General features: G+C 43.8%; 3 protein-coding genes across 3 annotated transcripts; 2 read left to right on the top strand and 1 right to left on the bottom strand.

Moving 5' to 3' along the window:
* Positions 1-1,009: 1,009 nt before the first annotated feature.
* zgc:92313 (uncharacterized protein LOC436869 homolog) lies at positions 1,010-5,616 on the top strand. Its single transcript, XM_053413107.1, has 6 exons — positions 1,010-1,355; positions 1,530-1,642; positions 2,932-3,011; positions 3,662-3,933; positions 4,637-4,797; positions 5,002-5,616. The coding sequence occupies exons 1-6, from the start codon at positions 1,310-1,312 to the stop codon at positions 5,254-5,256; spliced, it is 927 nt and encodes a 308-aa protein (XP_053269082.1). The 5' UTR covers positions 1,010-1,309; the 3' UTR covers positions 5,257-5,616.
* Positions 5,617-5,663: 47 nt separating this feature from the next.
* mapk7 (mitogen-activated protein kinase 7) lies at positions 5,664-13,491 on the bottom strand. Its single transcript, XM_053413101.1, has 7 exons — positions 13,292-13,491; positions 11,668-11,948; positions 11,386-11,551; positions 9,313-10,859; positions 8,164-9,224; positions 6,246-6,376; positions 5,664-6,039 (listed from the first exon to the last, which is right to left on the bottom strand). The coding sequence occupies exons 2-7, from the start codon at positions 11,942-11,944 to the stop codon at positions 5,892-5,894; spliced, it is 3,330 nt and encodes a 1,109-aa protein (XP_053269076.1). The 5' UTR covers positions 11,945-11,948; positions 13,292-13,491; the 3' UTR covers positions 5,664-5,891.
* A 1,250-nt stretch (positions 13,492-14,741) lies between these two features.
* vkorc1 (vitamin K epoxide reductase complex, subunit 1) lies at positions 14,742-17,313 on the top strand. Its single transcript, XM_053413113.1, has 3 exons — positions 14,742-15,039; positions 15,390-15,499; positions 16,183-17,313. Exons 1-3 carry the CDS (start codon positions 14,864-14,866, stop codon positions 16,392-16,394), a joined length of 498 nt encoding a protein of 165 aa, XP_053269088.1. The 5' UTR covers positions 14,742-14,863; the 3' UTR covers positions 16,395-17,313.
* The last annotated feature ends 1,088 nt before the right edge of the window (positions 17,314-18,401 follow it).

The raw sequence follows: 18,401 nt of genomic DNA, 5'->3' as shown, positions 1-18,401 counted from the left end.
TATAGTTATTGAGATATGACAAGTGACACAAAATCAGCAGAGTAATAATTTCCAAGAATAACGTAATACAAGCTTACTGCATCTTTTGATGATTTAACCCAGGTCACACTTGTGGTAGTAAATTGCTATAAATTGCATCTAAATGTTAAGTGTAAATCTGATGTGTAAAGTATAGAGATAAATTATATTATTAAACTAAACTAAATATTCACATGTGAAGAGGCTCCTTTTTTTTAATCCAAAAGACCTAAAATATGCTGGTCTTTACCTTTTTTTGATTTTATAAAGCTTTGAAATGTCCAAATGTATCTGCAAATTTGAGTATATGCAATTACAGAAAGCAATGCATCCAACAATTTCACCATAGAAGCAGATACTTTTAGGTAAAGATTTATCTTATTGGGCTTAAAACATTATAACATTTCTATTTCCATATAGGACTTTAATAATATGACACGTGTGAAATGTAACTAAACTGTTAATAACTATAACTCCTGGTGAAGTATAACTCAAATAAAATAACCTGTGTAGAGTCATGTGTATAATACAGTAAACTACCATAACCATACTATTCCAAAGGAAATTATAATGTGTAGAGTATAATCAGTAAATGTAGGCAACCTAAGTATCAAAATCAGTGTCCATTATGCAGATGTGATTTCAATATATTATATTATATTACTATTAATGATGTATGTCATATCATGGACAAACAAGCAGTATTTATATTTATATCTTGTTGAATTCAGTTAAATGTAACTACATTACTTTACTGTTGATTAGATTTAATCTAAATTGTTGCTTCATTTACAAATAAACAATTTGTTTTGTTTATTTAAGATCTGTTAAATCTGATAAATAAACTCCCCCGGAGGTTTGAGGACTGAAGCCCTCAGTTCACCTGGGTACGATCTGATTGGTCTGCAGCAGCATTTCTTCAACGCCATTGGTTCAGGTGTGTTGCGAAGGCGGGACATGAGCTCTGATTGGGCGACGGTGAGCACACAGGTAGTCAGCTGACTGATTTGGGAGGAATTCGCCTGAAACCGTTTCAGGATGAAACTCGGATCCGTTACGGGAGCGAGTCCGCGGCCATGGATCTGAAGACTCCCACCACAGAGATCTGTTAAGAATACATGAAACTCACCTGGAGGCTGGTTTGAGTTCCTGTAGCTGGACACAGGAAGAAGAAGAAGAAGATTGAAGAAGAAGAAACGTTTCAGAAAGAACTTCCCTCAGATTTGTTTTCTTCTTCTTCGCTTAAAAAAAACAAGGCGAGACGCGTTCGGTGCCCGCGAGACGTCCCAAAATGTCGCCGAATTCCCGTTTTTTCGCCATTTTCTGGTTCACAACAGGTGAGTGTCGCCTCCATCCCCCTCCACCCACCTGCTCCTTCTTTGTCTGCCGTGCCTTTGTCCCCCTGCTTTCCCCCAGCTAACTCCGTATACCTGAAACATGATGTCGTCTCTCCCCCCGCCCAATTCCTCCCCGTGAGCGACTCAGAAATGTTCTCTACGTTTTCCACGCAGGGGTTCTGGCCTCCTACGCCCAGGAATGTGGCCGACCACCGCTAACGGAGAACCGGATCGTGGGGGGCATGGACGCCGAGGATGGGGCTTGGCCCTGGCAGGTGGATGTGCAGGTGGGTCTTTCGTTTCCTGTTCTGGTCTGTGGAGATGTGCACTTCCCTGAATGTGTTGATGCCATTTCTGACCTTCTTGTTTCAGATCCACTGTCATTAATATCAACAACAGTCTGAAGTTAAACAGCTTGTCATTCCACAATCACCACTCCTGTTTGTTTTCATTCTAACAACTGGTCTGTCAGAGCTGAAACGTGATGGTGCACAACTGTTCCTGTGTTCTCTCTCTTATCTCTCTCTCTTTCTCTCTTATCTCTCTCTTATCTCCCCATTTTACCTCTGCTCACTCCATCCAGGGTTTCTCTTTCATTTTAAGGTCTTGCGATAATGCATTTTATGATTTGGTGCTATACAGTTGGAGCTTGTGGCCCAAAAATACATCAACGTAACAATTTACAAGTAATAATATCATTTATTTTATGTTAAGAGACCAAAATAAGTGCTTGGTAATAAATAAGACGATTGACAGAACACTAGATTGATAGATGGATACTTTATGGATCCCGAGGGAAATTCATGCAGCCAGTATCACACGGAACATTCAAAACACAAGAGCATAAGAACAATAAAAGGTCAAAGTAAGTTCACTGCAGTGAGATGAAAGTCCAGCCACCAGAACTAATACCAAGCTGTCACTGTAATGAAGTATGTGCTCTTGGAGATATTGACAATACAAATATTTTTAAGTATAAGGTTATTGAAAGACACAAGCAACCGAGGCAGAGTATTGAATCCAAATTTAAATACAGATTAAAAGATAAATAACTGTAATAAGTGTAAAAAACAGCTCCACGGACCAAATACGGTTTGGTCTTCTAGGGTTCAGTCATGTGCGCCGTCGCAAACATCTGATTTAAGAAGCTGAGCTGAATCCATTAATTGTAAAATCACTGAGATGATTGACAGACAAATAATCAACCATCAGTCATTTTTCCAAGCTGAAATGTTCAGTAGCTCCAGCTTCTCATATCTGATCATTTGCTGCTTCTTCTTGATGTAAATTTAATATTTTGACTTGTTTTTGCTCAAGTTAAACAGCAAAAACATTCTATATAAATCTGAGGTAGATCAAATCCAGGGGTTTTGTGTTTGGTAGTGCGTTGATGTGTTCCATTTTGTCATTATGATTATTGATATTTCCTTATTGCCCAGCTCTAGTATCACTTCTGCCTGTGGCTAGCTCTCTGAGTGGGTTAGTCAGGGTTTTGTTGATGAATACGAACTTGCTGAGAGAGGCTTTTGCCTGTGATGCTGCGGTGACTCACTCCCTCTCTCCCCTCGGCTTCCAGACAGTCGGTGACGGTCATATCTGCGGAGGCTCCATCATCACGGAGAACTGGGTCCTATCAGCCGCGCATTGTTTCCCCAAGTAAGAGAAGTTACACACAGGCTGTCTTCTTCTTTATCGAGCCGTCTGAATCCTGGCAGGGGCCACTGCAGAAAGCCCCTCAAGGAAAGTCTACTTATTCGAGGAGAATGTTTGAAATGTGCATAATCGGGAAACTGACTTCATCACGTTAAACTCCAAATCGATCCCGTTTTCATAATTCGTTTTCTCCACGTATAATATTTATCAAGTGTCTGCACACACAAACTGACTGTGAGGAATCAAAACTTTCTGTTAATCATTTACAGGTGATTCATCTCATTTGTACCAGATGAGTATCTGAGGAGCTAAACTAATATGTCACTCAGTAGAGCGCATGCCTCCGCCCTTCTCAACCATTACATTAAATTCAATAAAGTCCCACCAAATTGTACACACTCATAGATATTGGTCTCCTAAATATGCCTGTTCCTGATCCATGGATTATTTCTTGAAAAATTCACAAAAATCCCCAAATCTCAGGAGAAAAAAAATCAGGAAAAAATGGTTCAATTGTTTTATTGCATAATCCTGCTGATAAACAGACACAGCAATGGCGTCAGTAAGAAGTGCATATGACAAACAACATTCAAAGTCCCCTTTATGTCCAATCTAGCAGGTTCTGTTCAATGTTCCTCTTCTTCTCCTTTCAGTCCCTCGGACGTGAGCTCTTACATCATCTACGCTGGCCGGTACCAGCTGAATGGCTATAACCAGCACGAGTTATCGCGTCGCGTGAGACGGGTGGTGATCCCATCCGGTTACAGCGACCCTAACAACGGGAAGGACGTGGCGCTGGTGCAGCTGAGCAGCCCGCTGACCTGGTCGGATCACATTCTTCCCGTCTGTTTACCGGGATCAAACACGCTGTTCCCGAGTGGCATGGTGTGCTCCGTCACCGGCTGGGGGCACACCAGGGACGACGGTAGGACATCCTGGATTCTGTACATTATTTTATCAAGCAGTCCAACGTTTCAACAGTTCACAAATATCTGTTTTGTTTATCTGGATAACTGGTGTCAAGGGCCTAAATTTGGTTTGAGCATTCATTATTTTTCTTGATCTCCTTTTTCATAGTATAATTCGTTGACCTGCTTGCATCAGCTCTGCACCCACTTCTGGGCTCATAGTACTTATCATCATATGCTCATTCAATTTAACATTATGTGTAAAATCCTTTTAAAAGTTTCTGACCCACACCCACCAGCAGTCTTTGTGTCTTGTTGTGGGGTCTCTCTGCCGTCAGTGTGGTCTTCACCAGGTGGAATGCTGCTCAGTAGGACTGAGATCAGGTGTCTCAGCCAGTCGAGGACATTCCAGCTCCTAGCCCTGAAAATCTCTTTGCTTTGTTCGACAGTTTTCCTGCAGAATGACTGAAGATTAGATTTGATGCATTTGATCACAGTAAAATGTATGTAAGTGTGTCCTTTGCATTGATACCCTGGTTATTTCTAGACAAAGACCCATTCCAACCCTTTATCATAAAAGATTTAAACCTTCAACATGGCCATTGAGCCTTGCTAGTAGTAGAACAAAGCTTACCTGCCACCTGTTCCTGCTGCAGACATTTAAGAGGCTCGTACTCCCTTTTGTTGTTCATTCTCCACCTGGCCTCGTGTCCCCCTCAGTCCCTCTGCCAGGAGTCGGGACTCTGCAGGACGTGCAGGTGCCAATCATCTCTCAAGGTTCATGTCAGAGCATGTACCAGACGGACCCATCGGAGCAGGTGGACATCCTGTATGACATGATCTGCGCTGGATACCAGGAGGGCGGCAAGGACTCCTGCCAGGTACTGTTTGATCAACTGTTCCTGCTGCCGTGTTGACGTTCACAAGGCATGTTTAGATGAGCAAAAACAAGAACGTGCTTTGACAATAACCTGGATTGTTGCCTTTCTGCAGCCATTCACCGTTTAGTGTGGAAGGACATTCCTTTTGAGAACTTTGATACCTCCCAGTGGCGAAAGTTGAATGTGTATGTTTTTTTTTTTCAGGGTGACTCAGGAGGGCCTCTTGTGTGCCGAATGATAAATGGAACATGGGTGCAGGCCGGGGTGGTGAGCTTTGGACTGGGCTGTGCTCATCGAAATAAGCCAGGTGTGTACACCAGAATGACCAGCTACACGAGCTTCATCAGCAACACGATACCAGAGATCAGGCTGTACGGCCGAGCGGATCAGAACTGGTGTGGGAGGGCTGCCATCGTGGTCAGCTGCCTGTCCTCTCTGCTGATCCTGCTTCAGAAATAAACCCAGGGAGGAAGAATGTAATCCAGGTCCATCGTAAATGTATGACTTATGTCTAAAGTGATCCTGAATAGTTCACCTAATGTGATGTGCACATGGAGCCATATTTAATATTGTGTCCTAAACATTTTTTGTAATGAAACTGATTTATCTTTGAGTCAAAATAGCTTTGATAGGTTTGTATTTTAAATTAGGAAAAATAGCAAAATAAATTATGTCTTCTATTTCTGAAATAAATTGTTCATCTCGGTGCTCTTTTAACCTCTAAGCCGTTACTGTACGAATCATCTTCTGCTCTCACCTGTAAATGTTTCCCTTCGATTATGTATTATGAAAATAATAAAACAATTTCTGTGCACAGCCCTTTTGAATGTTTTCTTGATTGAAATGAAGGTAGTTTTAAAATGGTCTGAAGTTCATAAAATATTCAGAAACAATTAAAGTTTTCTTTATTATAAAGAACAGGCAGCATGTCAAAATGGTAAAAAAAAACAGCTTGGTAGTAACGATGAGAAAAATTACAAAAGACGCGTATAAATTAATTTGATAAGTCTTCATTTAAGGTTTTCATGCTAAAAAAGTAAATAACTTCTACACAAATCACAGATTCATCTTTCCAGATTTAAGGAAAAGGAGAGTCAGGTGTCAGGGGGAATGGTATCAGAGAGGATCATGGGAGAGCCGAGCTGCAACTCCTGCTGCAGTGATTCCAGATCAGCCGGAGTCATGCGGTGCACCTCACTCCAATCAGATAAGAGGGAGGCCGAGAGGGGAGCCGAGTCGTAGCTGATGGAGGAGAATGTAGAAAGCATTAAACGTGGCCCTTCTTCTGACCATTCAAGAGTATATTCATTGTAGAACTTAGTGTTTTTCAGTGCTTGGTCAAAGCTCAGAAATGCACTTTTCAATCGCTGGTTTGAGACTTGTAGCAGTTATTCACGGTGCAGCTTGACACTGGTGTTCTTCACATTAGGAAACAAGTAAGACCTCACCTGTCCCGGTCACAGTGTTGCAGGTCTGTGAGAGACTGGTTGAGAAGGTCGTCCAGGTCGAAGCCCACGCCGTACCCAGCGCCGCTACCTTTAGGGGTGACTGAGAACACCGGGGGTAGAATGTCCTCCACCTGACAGGACAACAGGGACAATATTAGTACAGAAGAACTTTGTATCCCTCATATCAGTTCAAGGCAAAAGAAGATTGTGACATTTAAGGCGTCTTTTTCAGTTCTGTTTATACAGTGCCTTGCATAAGTATTCACCCCCTTTGGACTTTTCTACATTTTGTCATGGTATAACCACAGATTAAAATTTATTTCATCGTGAGTTTATGTAATGGACCAACACAAAATAGTGCATCATTTGGAAGTGGGGGGAAATATTACATGGATTTCACAATTATTTACAAATAAAAATCTGAAAAGTGTTGAGTGCATATGTATTCACCCCCTTTACTGTGAAACCCCTAACAAAGATCTGGTGCGACCAATTGCATTCACAAGTCACATTTGCAAGTCACATAATTAGTAAATAGGGTCCACCTGTCTGCAATTTAATCTCAGTATAAATACACCTGTTCTGTGACGGACTCAGAGTTTGTTGGAGATCATTACTGAACAAACAGCATCATGAAGACCAAGGAGCTCACCAAACAGGTCGGGGATAAAGTTGTGGAGAAATATGAAGCAGGGTTAGGTTATACAAAAATATCCAGAGCTTTGAACATCTCTCTGAGCACCATAAACTCCATCATAAGAAAATGGAAAGAATATGGCACAACCGCAAACCTACCAAGAGGAGGCCGTCCACCCAAACTGAAGAGTCGGAAAAGGAGAAAATTAATCAGAGAAGCAACCAGGAGGCCCATGGTTACTCTAGAGGAGTTGCAGAGATCCACAGCTGAGGTGGGAGAATCTGTCCACAGGACAACTATTAGTCGTCTACTCCACAAATCTGGCCTTTATGGAAGAGTGGCAAGAAGAAAGCCATTGTTGAAAGGGATCCATAAAAAATCCCGTTTGGAGTTTGCCAGAAGCCATGTGGGAGACACAGCAAACATGTGGAAGAAGGTGCTCTGGTCAGATGAGACCAAAATTGAACTTTTTGGCCTCAATGCAAAACGCTATGTGTGGCGAAAACCCAACACTGCCCATCACCCTGAGCACACCATCCCAACAGTGAAACATGGTGGTGGTAGCATCATGCTGTGGGGATGCTTCTCTTCAGCAGGTACAGGGAAACTGGTCAGAATAGAGGGAAAGATGGATGGAGCCAAATACAGGGAAATCCTTGAAGAAAATCTGATGCAGTCTGCAAAAGACTTGAGACTGGGGCGGAGGTTCATCTTCCAGCAGGACAATGACCCTAAACATACAGCCAGAGCTACAAAGGAATGGTTTGGATTAAAGAATGTTAATGTCTTAAAATGGCCCAGTCAAAGCCCAGACCTCAATCCAATAGAGAATCTATGGCAAGACTTGAAGATTGCGGTTCACAGACGGTCTCCATCCAATCTGACTGAGCTTCATCTTTTTTGCCAAGAAGAATGGACAAACCTTTCCATCTCTAGATGTGCAAAGCTGGTAGAGACATACCCCAAAAGACTTGCAGCTAATTGCAGCGAAAGGGGGTTCTACCAAGTATTGACACAGGGGGGTGAATACTTATGCACCCAACAGATGTCAACTTTTTTGTTCTCATTATTGTTTGTGTCACAATAAAATGTATTTTGCACCTCCAAAGTACTATGCATGTTTTGTTGATCAAACGGGAAAAAGTTTATTTAATTCTATTTGAATTCCAGTTAGTAACAGTACATAATGGGAAAAAGTCCAAGGGGGGTGAATACTTATGCAAGGCACTGTACATACTACACTGATCGTCTCTTTGGAAAACACAAGAATATATCACAAACCTGGGACTTTGACAGTTGCAGTGTTACTGTGTGGATGTCGGGGGCAATGGAGGGTCCATGTTGTCCTGTATCAGTGAATCCTAAGCTGGGATGAGGCTGTGACGGGACCCCTAAAGCCCCACAGAGAGGGTTTGTCGGCTGTGGCCCAGATTTCTCTCCCACGGTGGGACACAGCTTCTCCATCGGCCCAGCCCTTGTAGTCTGGTGGGAGTTGAGGTTATTTTGGCCTCTGATGTCCACGTTCCCATTTGTCTCTCTGCTGGTCAGAGTTGGAGCCTTAGTCAAAAAACTCTCCAGCGGGAGCAGCTGAGGTTGAGGGTCGGGTTGGGTTTGGCTTTGTGGTTGGAGCTGCGGCTGAGGAAAGCCGGACGGTAGCGTCTGCTGTTTCCTGTTTTGTTGTGGTTGTTGAGGTGGCCTTGTCTCTACTTGCTGCCCGCTCCAATTCCCCAAAGAGTTGAAACCACTCTGTCCGTTGCCCTCGTTGTGGGGTTTGAGCGTGTTGTTTTTAACGAAGCTGCTAGTGACACTCGCTATATCTATCCCTCCACTCACAACTAGATCTGCAGGAGGTTTCCTCTGGCTCACGGGTAAAAGTAATGATGCTTGCTGGCTGCTGGGTGGCTGGAACAAACTCGGCTGGTTAGGTTTAACTCGAGAGATTAACTGTTTGTGAAGATAAATCCTCCTCAGCTCCTTGTCTGTTTTACTGCTCAGAGCTCCTTGAGTGCTATCAGCGATCCCCACGCCCCGGTGTGAGTTACAGTCATTTTCAACAACCCTCTCGTTGCGACTGTCCATCATCATCGTCCAACGCTGCAAAAGGCTTTTGTCGTTGTCACTCAGCAGAACCCCGCCCAGAGAGTCCCCCTGTTTTCCCTCTCTTCTCTCCTTTTCCTTCACTTTCCTCTCCCTCTCTCTGGCTCGTTCCTGCCTCTTCCTTCTCTTCTCCTCTCGTTCTCGTTGACGCTCTTGGGCTGTGACAGGCCGACGCGAGTCCTGAACAGATGACAGGGAGGACAATATACCTCCGCCACCAGCATCCAGCAAAGACATACCTCCATCTGTGATGAAGACAACAAATTAATTGTAAGCAAAACATTTTAACGGTGTACATTTAAAATTTAAACACACCGAGGACGATACACTTACCACCCCTGCATTTATTTCTGAGAGCGGATTTCAATAAAGCTGCTTTAAGGGCAGCTTTAGTATCCTCCGAAATGGCTCCTTCTTTTCTGGTTCCCTCTCCTGCACCAGGAGGAGGCCTGGCGTTCTTGGACAGTGACTGTGAGAGGGACTGAGACAGTGACTGGGCTTGTGCCACAGACAGGGAAAGGGAAGGCACAGTGGTGGGTAGGGGTGTCATGGTCTGTGCTGGCGTTGCAGGAACACTGGTGGGAACCTGGCTCATGGACTGGCTCTGGGTGGGTTGAGTCAGGGGAGCTTGACTGCTGGTGAGCTGCTCCTGTACCTCACTGTCTCTCATTGTTTCTGAGGGGGCCTCCTGACTAGACACTGGTGTTGTTAAATCTATGGTCTCTAGCTGACTGCAGTCTGAGTTGGCACTGGGCATGTCCACATCAACTGGGCCACTCTCATTTTTAGAGAGTAGGGGCAAATTATGGGTCACACGAGGTGGACTAACCTCTAGGAGTGATGTGGGCTTATTAAAGGTCTGCATGTCATTTGTAAATGCATAGTTCCCTTTTGCTGGTGTGTGGTCTTGTTGCTGATGAGTTTCCACTTCTCTCATTTGCTGCTGTTGTATCTGTGCTGCTTGTGAGTGTTGTGCCATGGGAACCAAAGCTGATTTGGTGACAGTGGAGGCCTGAGCGTTAGACTGGTTGCTGCTCTGCGCTACAGCTCCGCCATTCACCCTGACCAGAGGCCTGAACTGCAGTCTCTGACGGGTGATTTTTTTGTTTTTATGAAAGTCCTGGATCTCCATCAGAATCGCCTCTTTGATCTGCTCCTTGTTCATTTGGAGGTTGTCGAATTCAAAGTCGAAAGCCGGCACACAGATCGGCTCGTCATCTGGGTCGTGGTACTTGGCCAGGTAAGGATGCTCCAGCGCTTGTGTCACACATATTCGTTCACGAGGGTCAAAGCGCAACATGGCCACCAGCAGGTCCAAGGCCTCCGGTTCAGCCTGTGGATAGAGCTTGGCCAAAGGCACGGCCAACCTCGTTGGAAGACTCTGAACGTAGGAGCGTACTCTGTCGGCTCTGATAGCACCGATTAAACCCTCCGGAGGAGTGCCTAACACAGACAGAATGAGCTGCAGCTGATGGACGTAGTGCTTCCCAGGAAAAATCTGCTTACGCCCTAGCATTTCTGCAAAGATGCAGCCCACCGACCACAAGTCAATGGCCAAAGTATAGTGATTCAGAGACAGCAGGAGTTCAGGAGCACGATACCATCGCGTCGCCACGTATTCAGTCATGAAGGAATGACACTCCTCAGGGTGCGAACTGAGACCCCTCGCCATGCCGAAGTCTCCGATTTTCAGCTCACAGTTCTCGTTCACCAACAGGTTGGAGGGTTTGAGGTCACGGTGGATGACGTTGGCTGAGTGCACATACTTAAGGCCACGCAGTAACTGGTACAGAAAGTAGCGTGTGTGCTCCGGGGTGAGCGATTGGGCAGAGTGTATGATCTGGTGCAAGTCGCTCTCCATGAGGTCCAGCACAACGTACCTGTGGACATGGGAAATGGAAAAGAGATGAGCTTTAGAAAGGGGGTCACTCAATACTCAGGAAGCGAGGTCCTTTTGATGTACTGAGGTGAACTTTGGACACATAAACATATCGGTTTTATGTGGAATTATTATCCTGTGATGCTAATGCTCCATAAAATGATTTCTAAGAATATAACTATCTTAAAACCTATAAATACTCCATTAATAAAAGTTTAAATAAATATGACCGTCTTAATCAGAAATATGTCTCCCACTTACATAACATTCTTAGTACAACTCCACCAATACAATAATGTCAAATATAAACTATATATTTATAGGGATGGGTTTTGTTCTCTGCTAATTATTTCAAATCCACATTTTTGAAATATATTTGTGTATTTTGGTTATAAATCCGTATTACTGAATCCTCAGCTTGATGGGTACATTAATTATTTTAAATATGAATGACATTGCAGACTTTTCTGTTCGATGCGTGTGTGTTTTGTGTTTGTTTTTGTGTGTTTTTGTGTGTGTACACGTACACAGACTTGAAGGCAGAGTGAGGGAGGTTCGGCTGCAGGATGTCTTTGATGGCGATAATGTTGTCATGTTTGAAGTGCTTCAGAATCTTGAGCTCTCGCAAAGTGCGCTTGGCATTCGTCACCACTTCAAAAGCATTGGAGATCTTCTTTATCGCCACCTGCTGGCCTGTGTAATGCAAACATGATTCAAGAAATAATCAAAAGGACTTCCTCATTCATCACTGAGCATTGTGGTAAAATCAAAACTAGATTTTTTTTTCTTCTTCAGTAAATCAGACCTACCAGTGTCCCGTCTCCTGGCAGATGACACGACTCCATAGGCCCCTGTGCCGATGGTTTCTATGACGTCATACTCCTCTCCGACGTCAAACTTCACATCCAGGGAGTGAGCTTTGAGCAGGGCCAGGTTTTTTGCTGATGTGCTGGTCTCTGTGGTTTCTCCCGTCGCCTCGACTCTGCACTCGTTCTGGTTTCCTCTGCTTTTGTCGGTGGACATTCTTTCGGGCGACATGGCCACAGGTTGACCGTTCTTACCTTCGCTGTCCTCCTTGGTCGACATTTTTCTGTAAAGAATAAAAAACAACAAAATTTGAGTTTTTCATTGGTGTCAGTTTACAAGACTTCACAGTGAGGCCCCCAGGAGCCACTTCAGGATTACTGGTACCTGCGTCAAACTCCACAGTGAGGCCCCCAGTATTCTCTTCAGGATTACTGGTACCTGAGTTTAGATCTGCTGATACCTGAGTCAAGCTCCACAGTGAGGCCCTCAGGAGCCACTTCAGATCTACTGATACCTGAGTTTAACATCACATTGAGGCCCTAAGGAGCCCCTGATACTTGAGTTTAACTCCACAGTGAGGCCCCCAGGAGCCCCTGATACCTGAGTTTAACACCACAGTGAGGCCCCCAGGAGCCCCTGATACCTGAGTTTAACTCCACAGTGAGGCCCCCAGGAGCCCCTGATACCTGAGTTTAACTCCACAGTGAGGCCCCCAGGAGCCCCTGATACCTGACTTTAACACCACAGTGAGGCCCCCAGGAGCCCCTGATACCCGAGTTTAACTCCACAGTGAGGCCCCCAGGAGCCCCTGATACCTGACTTTAACTCCACAGTGAGGCCCCCAGGAGCCCCTGATACCTGAGTTTAACTCCACAGTGAGGCCCCCAGGAGCCCCTGATACCTGAGTTTAACTCCACAGTGAGGCCCCCAGGAGCCTCTGATACCTGAGTTTAACTCCACAGTGAGGCCCCCAGGAGCCCCTGATACCTGAGTTTAACTCCACAGTGAGGCCCCCAGGAGCCCCTGATACCTGACTTTAACACCACAGTGAGGCCCCCAGGAGCCCCTGATACCCGAGTTTAACTCCACAGTGAGGCCCCCAGGAGCCCCTGATACCTGACTTTAACTCCACAGTGAGGCCCCCAGGAGCCCCTGATACCTGACTTTAACTCCACAGTGAGGCCCCCAGGATCCCCTGATACCTGACTTTAACTCCACAGTGAGGCCCCCAGGAGCCCCTGATACCTGACTTTAACTCCACAGTGAGGCCCCCAGGAGCCCCTAATACCTGACTTACACAGGTGTACAGTAGATTTAAAACCCTCATGGAAAACCAAACTTCGCAGCAGGTGAATGTGCAGCTATTTAACGGGTTTCTATGTATTAGCAGAAGGTGGTGGGACAGGGACGAGCCTGGACCCGACCCGTTAGGCCTGGATGACAAGGGACCGAAACCTGTGGCTCCCGGTCCGGACACCATTCTACGACACAGCGGCGGTGAACAGAGAACCAACCCGGGACGAGCTGTCTTTGAGCCGCTCCTACCCTTTTCCATTAAACAGAGGGACACCCACTGACTCCATGATACCTCACCCGCTCTTTGACGCAGGGGCGTAGGCTGCTTACCTGCAGCTCAGCCCAGGAGCGTTGAACCGGGTCCTTCTCGGTCATGAACCGGACCGTGACATCCCGGAGACGATCCTGTGAGTAACCGAGCACCGGTCCACCATGTGAAGTAACCACAACACGTGTAGATGTGTTCGCGATCCCGTGGTAGAGCTGGTTTCTCTTGTTATTGTCTGCCGCCTCCTCCGCGCTGCACTTCCGCGTCGCGTTTGAGTGACGGTTGGCGGACCAACGAGGTGAGAGCACCGACAAGAGCCCGTCCAATGGGAGCAGAGGACGTGGTGGAGGGCGGGGCGTCGCTCTGTATAGTAGGCTCTCTGTTTTTTGGTGTTTTTTTTTTTATTGGACGTGATGACGTAATTTTCCAGAAGTTATCTAGTTGAGGAGGAGCCACAGTTTATCCGACAAAAACGTTAACACTTACAGATATTTGTATAACGGATCTACACTAATATAATGACAGTGTATAACATTAACCACTTTTACTGTCAATAATACACAAATAACTACTAATATCTGTATATAGAGAAAGAAGAATGGGAAGAAAAATACAAAGAAAAACTGTTTCATTGAGATTATTAAATTGTTTTATTTTTGCCAATACTTACATTGGTAGGACATAACCACCAATACTACTACTACTACAAGATAGACGGATAGATATACATATAAGTGAATAAGTACAATTCAGATACTTTGCTTACTTATATTTTATTTAAGTAATGTAGGACTATAACCACCGCTACTACTACTACTAATAGACAAATAACTACTCTAATTTCTATATCAATAAGACTGAGTTATAGATAGATAGATAGATTTGTGGATGGACATCAGAAGGGGGGGTGAAAGTGTAAATATTCATAGTATCTAAGAATATACTCGAGTAATTAAGTACAGTAAATACAACCAGATGAAATGCATCAAAACTTTGGTGCAGCTGGGTGGTATAATCTCCAACATAGGTCAGTAGTATAAAGTAGTTAAACTTCTTCTTCAATTGTTAAAATCCTGCTAAAACAATACTGCAATACCATGTCCAACGAGTACTTAATATATTGCACATATTTCATATTCATTCATATATTGTATTTTTTTCTACAAAGTTTATATTTGATGTATCTTTATCTTTCTCCTTGAACGACATAACCCCTATTTTTCTTGTTGTGTGACATGTATCAAATACCAAAAATACTTATACCTGAAAACTTACTGATTAATGTGAGTTACTTCATCTACCACTGGTCATATACATGGCAGTACTGGGTCCTATGGTTTTACAGTATTTTTAATTAAAGACTTCAGATGCTTAAACCTGTTCCATGTCCTTACAGGCCCCAGAGACTGAAGTCCACAGTAAACACACAGTACACACCCCCTCATCCTGGCTGTCCAACAGCTGCACCCAGCTGTCCAATGAGAAGCAGCTGCAAAAATCCCCCCAACCAATCAGAAGAGAGAATCTGGCCTCCAACACGTCCCCTGCAGAAGAGCTGGAAAGAAAATATCTGCAGCAGCAAAAACTCAAGTGAGATTGATCTAACTCTTCTGCAGACTCGTGTGGTTTTAAACATGGCCGGTGAGATGCCGCGGTGGGAGAGGAAAGTGCGCGTCTTCCTGTGCGTCTTCGGTTTGGCTCTGTCAGTTTACGCGCTCCACGTCGAGGTGTCCAAAGAGTCGAACCCAGCCTACAGAGCGATGTGTGACCTGGGGGAGTCGGTGAGCTGCTCCAAAGTCTTCACCTCCAGGTAGGCTGTTCACTCATGTGCTGGTTCTCTTTGGTTCTACTGGTGCGAACCTGTGGTGCTGCAGCAGCAGCAGCAAACCTCGACCTCGTCTCTCTCCTGCATTGGTTAATTCATGCTTCTCACGTTTGCCTGTAAACTGTGAAATGTGCATTCTTCCAGTCCCATTCATTTTGGTGCCACGTGCTACATTCCTCAGCTACTGTTCCACACTGTGAGACAACCGAGTGATTATCCCTGGACTTTTCCTGAAGACAATAATTATAATCTCTGAATTATATAGTGGAATGCAGCCGGGCTATCCTTTCATCATCTTGTCAGTAATGTGTGTCCTTTTGTTTTGTTTTTGGCAGATGGGGACGTGGTTTTGGTTTGGTCCAGTTCTTCGTGGCCCAGGACAGTCCTCTGAACCAGCCCAACAGTTTGCTCGGCATCATATTCTACACTCTGCAGATGGGCCTCGGTTAGTCTGTCATCATCTTCAGCTGATTATAGCCCAGTGCATTTAGGGAAAATACTGTTTACATTCCAGCATTTCTATGAACCATGACTGGCCCTGCTCTTCAGGTTTTTCAGAAAAGTAAAGAAAGTAAGTAAGAGAGTAAGTAAAGTAAAGTTTGAGTATGTAAAGTTGGAAAGCAAAGAACGTAAGTTAGTTAATTAGTTAAATAAAGCACTTTTCTCCGACCAACCTCACATAGTGCTTTTCAGAAAGACAACAAAAACACAAGGATTCAAAAAAACATACACGGTGAGACATACTAATCAGTGTAAATAATTGGGTTTCCAGTTACTGCCGAATGTAAATCTATGGGAAGAGTATTCCATAATAACGGGGCCAAAACTTAGAAATATATGTGGTACAAGCAACCAGTGTATGACAGGTCTGGACGATCAAGAGGCTCCAGAGATGATTCATTGAGGATGAGAATAAAGATGTGAATGATCGTCTGTAGCTCCGCTTGTGACACAAAGGTCCAGATGACTGCAGATTTGGTCAAAGTAAACGTAAGGTATAAGCACAACATAGTATTTGATTGCTTATCAGTTAAGCTTATCAGTGATAGATTCTGCTGTGTTTCCTTAAATTGCCACTGTGTCTTTTTATTGATTGTCTAAAGTCCTGGGTGTCTGTCTTCATTACAGGTCTGTCACTGTCCAGGAAAGCTGCAAAGTTGCTGGTCTTCTTCTCCTGGGTGTCGGTGGCCGGCTCTCTCTACCTGGCGTCCATTCTCGCCTTCGTCCTCGGGGACTTCTGCATGGTCTGCGTGTCCACGTACATCGTCAACTTTGCACTGCTCTTCACCAACGTCAGGCGAAGGAGAGCAATCGGGGGCATGAAGGAAAAGGCCGGATAGAGTGTGTTACTCGTGAAATTCAAGGCCTCTGCTGAGGTGAAGCCACACTGGAACCGAATATTCACCCCCAGAGTATTTGTGTTTCTCTGAGAAACGGGACTGGTTGTGTGTCTCATCTCAGCTTGATACTGGATAAAGCAAGAGTCACTTTTCTGCTTCATTTGATTTTTTGTGTTGCTGATGCGCACACACACACACCCTTATGTATATTTGAATAGTGCTGTTTGTCAAATGTGATTTTAGTCCACAGAAGCTTTAAAAAAAGCTTTAATGTACAGTAAATCAAATGTTGGTGAAGCAATACAGAGTCGTACCAGTAGATGGGGCTACATGTCAATTTCTGTTCATTTAAAATAACTGAGGGTCTGTTTGTCTTCTTTTTCCTTTGATGCTGTGAAGGAAATCTTGATGGACTCACTCAAAAACGCCACTTTATTTCTCCTAAGTTTAAAACCTTTTGATCAACCTCTCATTTACACTTGGGAAGTTGCAGATTCTCCACAAAGGGGAGGTGTTAGTTCAGTTTGATACATGTCACTCAAGGCTCTTCTTCAGAGGTGCAGCCTTTTCCTGTGGTGGTGCTGTTGAATGCAGCTTCACACACTCTTTCTAGCAGTGGTGGAGGAAGTACTCAAACATTTAATTTAGTAGGTACTTAAATGTACTATAAGTATTGAAAGTGAGAGTAACTTGCAGTGATGCTGCTCGGTCTAATGTGACCTGTCTGCTCTTATTGGATCAGTGGAACAAGTCCCCCCTCACTATTGATTATGTTAAAAACATATTTTCTTTAAATACGTTCATGTAACGGTACATTGTAAGAAAGTACAGGTATTTGCTGATTTAAGTGGGAAAAAGTGCCTGAAAACAAATATACTTAAGTAAAGATACATGAATAAATGAACTTTGTTACATCCCACCACTGCTTTCTAGATTCACAGTCCTGCAGCACAGTGACGCCCTCGGTAGTATAAAATCTGTCCTCTAACGAGTATACAACAGACAATTTGCTCAAGATAAGAAACCCATACTTGGAAGCTTTCAAGAGAAAATGTAAAGCCACAACAACCCACATTACTGTGAATTTAGCGACAGAGAAACAACAGATAAAAATAACTGCAGCAATTAGCAGGGTTTGGATTTTCTGACGCCTGTTGCTTTTTTTTTCTTGTCGCTGTAAAAGTCCATCTGAATCAGACAACCAAGGAAAAAATTTAATTTCACGACGCTCCCTTGGACCCCGATGAAATCAATGCTTCACAATTCCCCAGTGTTTTAAATACTAAACAAATAATTGATCAACTGAGGAACTCGATTGTTTCACATCAGCTACAACAGAACGGGTTAGGCGTTCCCCATTCCACTTGGATTCAAGTGTCAGCACGGGACGTAAGGAAAAACCAACAAATTCATCATCTTAACAAAACCAAAATGACATTTGTGTCTAATTTTAACTTCCTTCTCTGATCGTACATCATGATCTCAAACCCTCACTTATTTACTCTTTCACCAACCCACCTCATTGAGATTCTCTCCTCACGAAATGTGTGTATGCTTACACAGTAAAGTTTACTTAAGCCTCTTAAGGCTTCAGATTTGTTTATGGTATATGTGACAAATGATAAGGAGTCAGCTCAAGAGTTAAGTAAATAAATAAATGTTACATTTAGCAATCCTCCATAAAGTCACTTCTAAAGTCACAATCTTATCTGGCCGCCATTTTATTCCATGATCATGAAGCTGACATCTACTTACTCTATTAACTCCCATGAGAGCAGAAGTATAGTTATGTATTAATCTGCATTTGTTTGTTTGTTATTTAGTTGTTTCTGTTGTTCAAGAATCTTCTAGATTCAAGATTCAAGAGTTTATTGTCATATACACAATAATTACATTAAGCAGTCGCTGGCAATGAAATGCTTGGGTCACAGGCTCTCTTGTAACAATGCATTGTATACAAAATGAAATATAGATATATCTTAAATATAGATATACCTAAAGACAAAA

The sequence above is a fragment of the Pleuronectes platessa genome, chromosome 21 (genome assembly GCF_947347685.1).
Source record: "Pleuronectes platessa chromosome 21, fPlePla1.1, whole genome shotgun sequence".
Classification (NCBI taxonomy): Eukaryota; Metazoa; Chordata; class Actinopteri; order Pleuronectiformes; family Pleuronectidae; genus Pleuronectes; species Pleuronectes platessa.
The sequence above is the reverse complement of the archived record's forward strand: the minus strand, read 5'-3'. Positions and strand labels throughout refer to the sequence as shown.